Consider the following 9,956-nt stretch of genomic DNA (forward strand, 5'->3'; position numbering starts at 1 on the left):
TGGTTTAGGAGCAGATGAAAACTATCAGGGCATTTTCTAAATGATACAAACTGTTGTTCTGCACTGTCATCCAGCTTTTATATAAAGTACAGTGAAAGGTTTTCCTTCTGTGTCTCAGTGTAATCAGGTTCACTCTCTCACAGAGAAACATAGATTTGCTGTTAGTTAACAATCATTGATAGTTACTTGTTGTTTTCCTTGTAGTTTGTCTTGAAGTCATAAAGATTACATTAGTGATTAATTTACTAGAATAGCTTATACCCTCAGTTATCATAGGGTTATTGAATCTAATGATACAGTGACCTCCCCTTTGTACTGTGTGATATAAAACTCAGTCAGGTTTGCAGATGACACAGATACTGTTGAGTTTTCACTGACAGAATGGAGATCATGGTGTTTTTCTCGCTGTTGCTTCTGGTCTGCTCGGTTTCCACATATCAGACAGAGGCAGATATTAAAATTCTTGACCAACAGATTTTAAACCAACAACCCTCTCCATATGACATTAATGCTGTGCTGAGAGAGATGGCAGTCTCGTTGGCTGAACAGAAAGTGAGGATCACATTTCTGGAGAAAGAGAATCAAGGTACAGTATCATGACAGGTAGTGAGAGAAGTAACAGCATTAGGAAACCTTCATATGATTCACTATTGTGTTACAGAGATATCAATATCACTTCATAAATATTCAGAATGACAGAAATGATGACCGTCAATCATTCATGGTTCTGTGTTTTCTTCAGAAATTAAATAGTTTTAAAAAAACAATTGGTTTTCAGTGCAATTTACAATGCAATGAAATAAGAAAAATATATTTCCATTTATTTCAGATCAGGAAACAAAGCTGGAGATTCAAAAGACTGAAATAGAAAGACAGAAGACTGAGACTGACCAGCTGAAGCTGCTGTCCAAAGGTATTGTGTGGAAATCATCACGTCTATTAGTTTCTGTAAAAAAGTTGAAATCTGTGAGACATCTGAGACATGTTTGATGGTATAGTATGAAATTTAAAATTCCCAGAATGTTTTTTTTTTCATTAAACAAATTCATATCCAGAAGTACAGAAATCCATAAGTACAAAAATACAGACATACTGTACTTAAGATAATTTCAATACTAGTGTTTAAAATTTACAATAAAAAGTTCAACTATTGATTCAACTTCTTTACTCAAATAAAAGTAAAAAAGGACTCTAAAATGTACTCAAAGTTAGAAAGTAAAAGTAGCTCTTAATAAGATGATTCTCTTTTTGTGGTAAGCTAGCTGAACTTTGTGCTGTTAATCTAATAATGAAATAATAGTGGAACGTGAGAACATAAAATTTAGTCTGACTTTTAATTTAATTGTACTCAACTTTAATCAGAAGAAAAAGTAGAAAACGAAAAATATCTTGATTTTCTATTGCCTACAGAAAGTGTAGACTTTTTGACTTTGCCTCTAAACAGGAAAATGTGCCCGGTCAGGGTTTCAAGTGGATTCAGCAGGTGGAGGAGCCCTAAAATCAGTTGGAATAGCTCAGCATTGGGAAGAATCACAACTCACAATAAACTCAGATCTCAGCAGATGGTTCATTGTCCTGGCTCATTTTCATCCTCTACACTGTCTAAGCTGTCTTTATATTAGACACTATACAGTTGGAATGAAGGTGGAATTCCGGAAAAGAATCTCAGTATCATCAGCTGAAATTCATATTATTTTTCATTCATTTTGATTTAGTGTTTTAATAACAGTTAGTCTACCTCAGTTTGTTTCTAGCACATTTCACATAATGTCACATTTATAGAAGTAATATCTGATTTAAAGACATGAGGACTCACATGTGAGCTTTGAATGAGCAATCCTTACTTTTAGATCTAAGCTCTCTTCTTCGTCTGTCTTCCTGTCCTGTCTTTCTTATATTTCTTGATCCCTCAGTGAGGTTAGCTCTCTTTCTTTTCTCTCCCTATGAAATGAATCAGCTGGACCTTTAACTAGCAACACACTGTGAGACAAACTGCACACAAACATTTTGTGTGTTTTCTGATGTTTGTTGAGCTAATAGAGATGCTGCATTTGAAATTACCTGCTACTTAACATAAAGTTTTTCATGATCTGAACTTTGGGCTTAATGAAGAAATGGACAGGCTTCGACAGCATGTTACTCCCTTTATGCTTGTTCCTCATTTGTAGCTCTAGCTAGATGCTGAAATAACGCAGGCACAACTTATGAACACCTGCAGTCATTCCGGTGATGTGAAAAAAAAAACCCTCGCCCACTGAAACCCCTGACTTTTCGGACGTCATCTCATTTTATGCAACATCCTCTGATGATTATTAAATGGACAGGACTGCCTATCACGTGTTTCTGGTTGATTTTTGGAGACTCGCAGTGATGAAATAACAACTCCCCAAAAAAGTAAGAAGTAGAAAGAACAGGTATTTGTTTAAAAATTGAGAAACTAAAAGTAAAAAGTTCTCAGGAAAAAAAAACTTCTTAAGTAAAGTACAGATATCTGAAACTTCTTCCTGAAATTTATAGTACATTACTTATTACTTTCCACGTCTGTTAATATCAGACACTGGAGCCAAAAACAGGACCTGACCGGACTGTGTTTATAATGAACACCTCACAGCTCCTATTCATGGCAAACACTTCCAAACCAAATACTTCGACATTTATTTAAACACCAGTTTCTGTGCTGATACAACAGTTCTAACCATAAAGTCTGTTTTTGTGTCTGTGAGTTTTTTTCTTTTTCATTTTTCTCAGAACAAGCAGCAAAACTGGAGACTGAGATTAACCAGCTGAAGCTGAAGTCAGACGGTATTGTATGGATTCTTTCTGCAGAAATGTTAATATATTCATATTTTCATATAATTTATATGATTGTTAGATCCACCTCTGCTGGAATGTTTACAGCAGTGGAAGTTTCCTTTCTTCAATCAAAAGAATAAGTTCAACGGAGCATAATGTGATTTGGAACATGCACTGAGACTATATTTAAGTACATTATTTGCTTTGTGTACAACTCTTACCACCGTGACTAGGGAATTGACTATGGTTACCTGTTCAGGTACGAACGACTGTTGAACATTTTTCTCCAAAGCAGTCACGGGTATTTCATCCACAGGACCCCCAACAGTCTCTTTGACCTTGTTGTGTATAGTATTTGACTTTGTGTTTCTGACATCATGTCACCTTTTTAAAATTTCCTCAATGGAGCGGTCTTTCACACCTGCTGCATTCACCCTTTCAAAAACAGACTCCAGATAGCTCTCTTACATCCAGACTGAATTTTCAGATTTTTGAGAACTTCATTAAACATTTTCATTAGTCAACTAGGACCTCCAGCTTGAGTGCAAAAAAATCTTTATTTTTCTCTGCTTCTTCTTATTTGTCATGGTGTGGTTAATGAGAGCATATGACCTTTATTTACAGCCTTTTCTGATTCCAATTAACATGCTGTACCTGTCTTGTTAGTAAATCACCTGCAGCTCAACATCATCTCTTAGTTTGTCCTAAGTTGTGACTCTGGGCCTAATTTTTTGTGAATATGTTTTTTTCTGTTTTTGTGCTGTAGCGCCACTTCCAACAGTAGTCAGCTAACCCCACTCAACTGTTGGGTAATAATGTTTGTTTGAACTTTAAAACACTCAGTCAGGAATCAAACTTTTAGCCATTTAGCACATGGGTCACCTGATCAACCAACAGAGCTACAGCAGTATCGTCACAGCTGCTGTAGCCATCCATCGTTTGAGTGCTGAGTAGAAAGGTTCTTCATGAGTACATGTCCGTATGGATGTCCTGCTTTTACAAGTGAGGACACAAGTGGTGTGGTTGCTTCCATCTTTTAAATACAGTCTATGTGAACCCAGCACCTGTAGGAGGTGTAGTCCTGTGGCTCTGCAAAGTGTGAGGTGGAGGATGAGGGGACATGGAGGAGACCACCACTTACAGTTACTTTCTTACTTACAGATAAAAACGTGAATCAATGTGTGCTCTCAGTAAGATTTTCTTTATTTTGTATTTTTCTCAGAGCAAGAAGCAAAGCTGGAGAGTCAGAAGACTGAGACTGACCAGCTGAAACAGGAACTACAAGGTACCGTGTGGAAATATTTTTGTGGCGATGCGTGGTGTCAGGAATAGAAATATTGTCCTGCTATTAGTTGCTGCTATTTTTATAATCATCATTAACATTTCAGTATTAATAGTGAGGTTGCATTTAGATGCATTCAGATGTTCAAATATATGGTTATAGCCTTTATTACAGGTCCAAAGAAGAACCATTTTAAATGGTTCTGTTGAATCTATAATTTAAATGTTATTAATGCTTTTATGATCTCTGTGTAGAGGGCAGAGACAGGAAAATACTCTCTGTGCTAAAATGAGACAGGAAACGAAACGCGTCTGCAGAGCATGTTTTGCAGAAGCGAAACCGAAAGCAGAAAGAGCCAAAGAGTTAGTATGCATTTATCTTTGATTTAAGCTTTTAGTAGAGGCTTTTGATCAAAACATTAATTCAGTAGAGTACACATATATAGTCTTGGGTCGGACATACACGTAACCACACGCACACTTAGTTAGAGGAATCACTGATAGGGGAAAGTTCAGTTTAAGGTCAACTAAGGTTCAGAAAAGCAGATGCAAACTCTGCACGCACAGACAGACAAATAGTGAGAGGTCATGACACGTACGCAGTACACAGCATGCACGCGCCCTCGCACGTGTACGCACAGACACACATACACACACACACTGTTAGGGGTGTAGGTGAAAGTTGACTGATGAAGCAGTAGATGCACGATGCGAGAGCTGAGCTGGCTTACGGAAACCACCGGGAGAAGATGGAAGCCAGTGTACTTTTAATTGTGCCTTGAGTTGTCAAATAGAACATTTGTGGTTTTGAAGCTGATGTATGTGATGACGCAATGAGGGGGCGTCACTAAATATACTCTGATGCATATAAAACTGTATTTTGATGTTAGGAGGATGAGATTGTGGGGCTGTCTGCTTACAGAGTCCGCTCATTCTCCCACGCGTGTCATTTCATTAAAATCATCGTCTTTACCCTTTGGACCAGTGTGGTTACTTGCATTCCTCCTGTGTTTCCTTCCCTATATTTTTGAACCTTAACAGTGGCCTATGGTGCCATGCAGGGAAGGCCGACACACCTGCACGGCATCCCCAATCATGCTCCGCCAACTTAAATATGGTACTGGGTCCTGCATTGGAAGAGTTGTTAGTTGTCATGTTGAGCTGGCAGCGGGAGAGCTGCAGCTCTGTGTGTGTAAATAAAGGATGCAAAGCATGTTCACGCCATTGGGTGTGCCGTGGTCATTTACAATTTTCTATAGAAATGTTTAACTATTTCTATTTTTGACAGGTAAAGAATGTTAAAGAAAGTTAAAGACTTAGTGTTTGAAGATACAACTCTGCTCAAACTCTCATTACTATAAACATTTGAAGCTGTATTTGTGCTGTTGCGCCACCTGCAGACAGAAGCCAACAAACTCTGGAGGCTCAACATATGACAGAGTTATAAATCTGTCAACAGGGCGGTGTTACTGTGTTTGAAAATCTTTAGTTCATTCACAGGAGCAACTTTAGTACCAACAATCTTTTTATTTCTTCCACATGATATCTGAGGGCAAAGGTTCAAACTAACTGAACACCTGGTGACAAAATATGTGGATTACATGATGTTACATGATACATGAAGGGGGGGGGGGGGGGAGTATTTGAATATGAATAGAAGCAGTAGTATCTCAGATATGTTTGAATAAGGTCAGTGTAAATAATCTTTGCAGAACATGAGCTTTATAGTGCAGCATGTGGTTTTTCTAACTGTCAGCATAAACTAAAAACATAAAAATACCCAAAGAGTTTGATTTCTTCTGTGACAATGAAATGCTTTCAGCTGTCAACAGAAAGTTTAAAATAATCACATCTCTCTCTCTCTCTCTCTCTCTCTCTTTCTCTCTCTCTCTCAGTCAAACAGGTGGCTTTCTCAGCCTCTCTGCTCGACCAAGGCAGTGGAGAAACTGGACCCTTTGACACTCAGATTACTCTGATCTTCAAACGTGTTCTCACAAACATTGGAAATGCCTATAACCCACACACAGGTAATAACACTGAATGTCACTTCTCAGCTATGTTGATGTCAGGCTGATGTTCCAGATGTTCTAACAGCTGATTATCCATTTAACAAAAACAAATGTCCCACAGGTATTTTCACTGCACCAGTGAGAGGAGTCTACCACTTTGACTGGAAAGTGTATGGACATGGAAAAATTGAGACAGGTGGTGTGTTGTTCAGGAATGGAGAGAAAATGTTTCTTGCACATGAACATCAACCATCTGGTGTTGCTGTGAGCGCCTCTAATGGAGTCGCACTGCTTCTAGAGGTTGGAGATCAGGTGTCTGTACGTCTCTGGGATAATTCAGTGGTATATGACAGTAAAACTCATGATACCACCTTCAGTGGTCATCTGATTTTCACCATGTAAGAGGTGTGACAGCTCCAACACTTCCTGTTGGGACTGTCCTGTGTGGGTGGAGCTTAGTCATTTTTAGAAGTAAAACAGGAAGTAAATCACCTGCTGGAATCAATTTCTTGCTCTCTGTTTGTGGTTGGGCTCTAGTTTTGTTTTCATTTGTTTCTATTTCTCCTCTGATTCTTTTGTATCTAATAATTTAGTTCTTTTTGTTATCTTTGATTCAAATAAATCCAGTTGAATGTTTAGTGTAGTTGGTAAACTGCATTTTTTTGTATTGGCTCCACTGTCCTGTGTTGGTCAGTCTATTATTTTGGTGACTGCTGGAGTCTTTCCTGTTTAGCAAAATCCAACAGTTCTTATTTTTTCTCTTCTTTGATAATCATGCAGGTAATTTTCTTAAACACGTCACAGATGTCAAACTTAATTTGACTGTCATGATAGAAATGTAAACAGCTGATTTAACTTGATATAAAAATGTGTGTCAGTGCAGTGGAGGAATTTCTGGATGTTTAAATCTTTCCTTATTTTTTATCTGTATCTGAATCCAAATCCAGACACAGATAACTGACTGTAAACTTACTCGGGTTTATTTCTTTCAGTTCTTTAGTTTCAAAATAAAAGCATCATAGAACTAATGTTATTGATTTGTTTATATGTGTTTCATACATAGAGCAGAGATCAAACCTACACATGCTGGGAGTCACTATCACAGGTGCAAATGCATGATGAGTCCTGTCCCTGGATAAAAACCAACACACACAAACACACACACACACATAGAGGAAAGACAGAAAGTTGTAGGCCAGTTCAGTTTCGGTTTTATTTGTCATATGCAACTTAGCACAGGGTCAACATTGCAATGAAATGTAATTGACAAACAGAAGACAAATCACTCAGCAGTAGTGGTGCAACGGATCACGGTTGATCCGTAATCCGAACCAATCCCACTCCACGGTTCGGCACGCACGTGATCCGAAAAAGAAGAAAAAAAAAGGATGTGTATGGTGCGCGTGGTCAGTCTGTCAAGCGATAGTTATGGCCAGTGCTAGCGGTCCAAGTGGAGGAGCAGAGGAGTTTCGGGCATTTAAGCAGCACTTTCCTGCCCAATCCTATTACAAAAGCTATTGGGGTATTTACAGTTAAGCCCATAATTATTCATACATCTGGCAAATTTTGACTTAAAGTTACTTTTATTCAACTGGCAAGTTATTTTTTGACTGGAAATGACACAGGCGTCTCACAAAAGATAATAAGATGATGTACAAGACGCATCATTGTGGAAAAAAATTATTTCTCAACTTTTATTTACATTTGAGCAAAAAGTATCATGTCCAGAATTATTCATACCCTTTACAAACTGTCACAGTCTCTGGGAAAATCCAAAGTTCCATAGCATTCCAAATAGTCAAAGCTGTTCTAAAGCATCCTAATTACCCTGATTAATTGGAAATACCTGTTTTGATCAGCTCAACAGGTGAAAAACAGCAGCTCTCTGCAGGTGGTCTGTGGACATTCATGGCTAAGACAAAGAAACTCAGTGAGGACCTGCAGCTGTGCATTGTGGCTGCTCACAAGTGAGGAATGGGCTACAAGGTGTAGGAATGTTTAGCTTATTTTAGAGTTTAGACATGTAGGAATGTTTAGTTTGTTTTAGAGTTTAGAAATGTGTTAAGATAGAATGTAGAATTATGGTAGAGACACTGACACCGCCCTGGATATAAATAAAGGCCTGACTGTGTCATGAACTTAGGAGTAGATCTTAGGAGACCCTCCCCAGTTGAACTGTGAGAGTAAGATAAAGAGGAGTTTATGCTGAGTGGAAATTCCCCAGAGGATACCTGTGTGGGGGTCTCTACATTTAACTTGGTAACTGTGGTCTGGAGGGGAGATGGTATTTATGGCCCCTTGGGAGAGACACACACCCACAGTGTTTTAACTGATACACTCACACATTCACATGCACACTCACTCACGTGCACTCACACATACACACAGGCACTCACGTGCTCGTGCACATAGACACAGACACAGAGTTTCCAGCACACTGTGGGGGATTTATGATGGGCTCGCCTCTATAAAGCTGGGTGGAACTAACAAAGGGGTGAAGATTGTTTCAGAGGGACACCGGCCTCGTCTTCCCTTCTAGAAGTGCATGCTTAAATGAAGATGAATGAAGATGAATAAAGATGAATAAAGAGTTTGTAAAAATAACTACTGGGTCCGGTGCCATCTCTGAAGGCCCGAGGAATAATAAAGAACCGGGGTAAAACTGATTTCCCAACAAAGGCCATATCCAAATGTTTTCAAGTTCCAGTGGCTACAGTCCAAAGTATTATTAAAAAATACAAGATGTTCCGCACTGTGGAAAATCTCAGAGGACGTTGTCGGAAGCCAAAAGTGAAACCTGTGCTGGCCAGGAGAATAGTGAGAGAGGTGAAAAAGAATCCAAGGATCACCACCAAGGCCATTCTGGTGAATCTGGGCTCTGCTGGTGGCAATGTCTCAAGGCAGACACTCCAACGGACACTGTTGGGTTCCACGGATGCAGACCAAAGAAAACGCCACTTCTCCAGGCACTTCTAAGGCATGCCAAAGCTCATTTGGCCTTTGCAAATGCTCATCTGGACAAAGAAGAAGATTGCTGGTCTTCAGTGTTATGGTCAGATGAAACAAAAATTGAATTATTTGGTCACAATGATGTTGCCTTCATTTGGCATAAAAATGGAGAAGCCTTCAACCCAAAGAACACCATCCCCACTGTCAAACATGGTGGTGGGAACCTAATGCTTTGGGCGTGTTTTTTAGCCAATGGACCATGGAACCTAATCACAGTAAACAGCACCATGAAAAAAGAGCAATACATGAAGATTCTCAACAACAACATCAGGCAGTCTGCAGAAAAACTTGGCCTTGGGAACCAGTGGACATTTTAGCACGACAATGACCCAAAACATACAGCAAACGTGGTGAAGAAATGGTTAGCAGACAACAACATTAACGTTTTGCAGTGGCCCAGCCAGAGTCCTGACTTGAATCCAATTGAGAATCTGTGGAGGGAGCTAAAGATCAGGGTGATGGCAAGAAGACCCTCCAACCTGAAAGATTTGGAGCTCATTGCTAAAGATGAATGGGCAAAAATGCCTGTGGAGACATGCAAAAAGCTGGTCTGCAATTATAGGAAGCGTTTGATTGCTGTAATAGCCAATAAAGGCTTTTTTCTATTGATTATTGAGAAGGGTATGAATAATTCTGGACATGATACCTTTTTGCTAAAATATAAATAAAATATATAGATATATATATATATATGAGACTCACGAGAAGATGATGATGAAGTTAGGGTTAGGGGATGCTCTTCTTTTTTGTCTTCTTTCAGGTGCTGATTTTAGCAGTCACCACAGCAGATCAACCGTCTGCATGCCTTCCTTTACTTTCTATTAATTTTCTATGCATCTTCCTCTTTCCTCCTGCCTTGCAGAT

The 9,956-nt window shown here is 39.0% G+C and overlaps 1 protein-coding gene across 1 annotated transcript; it reads left to right on the forward strand.

Moving 5' to 3' along the window:
• Positions 1 to 362: 362 nt before the first annotated feature.
• LOC120439093 (heavy metal-binding protein HIP-like) lies at positions 363 to 7,091 on the forward strand. The gene is made up of 6 exons (XM_039609793.1): positions 363 to 586; positions 830 to 913; positions 2,749 to 2,802; positions 4,016 to 4,078; positions 5,970 to 6,101; positions 6,205 to 7,091. Exons 1-6 carry the CDS (start codon positions 382 to 384, stop codon positions 6,483 to 6,485), a joined length of 819 nt encoding a protein of 272 aa, XP_039465727.1. The 5' UTR covers positions 363 to 381; the 3' UTR covers positions 6,486 to 7,091.
• The last annotated feature ends 2,865 nt before the right edge of the window (positions 7,092 to 9,956 follow it).

The sequence above is a fragment of the Oreochromis aureus genome, linkage group 3 (assembly GCF_013358895.1).
Source record: "Oreochromis aureus strain Israel breed Guangdong linkage group 3, ZZ_aureus, whole genome shotgun sequence".
Lineage (NCBI taxonomy): Eukaryota > Metazoa > Chordata > Actinopteri > Cichliformes > Cichlidae > Oreochromis > Oreochromis aureus.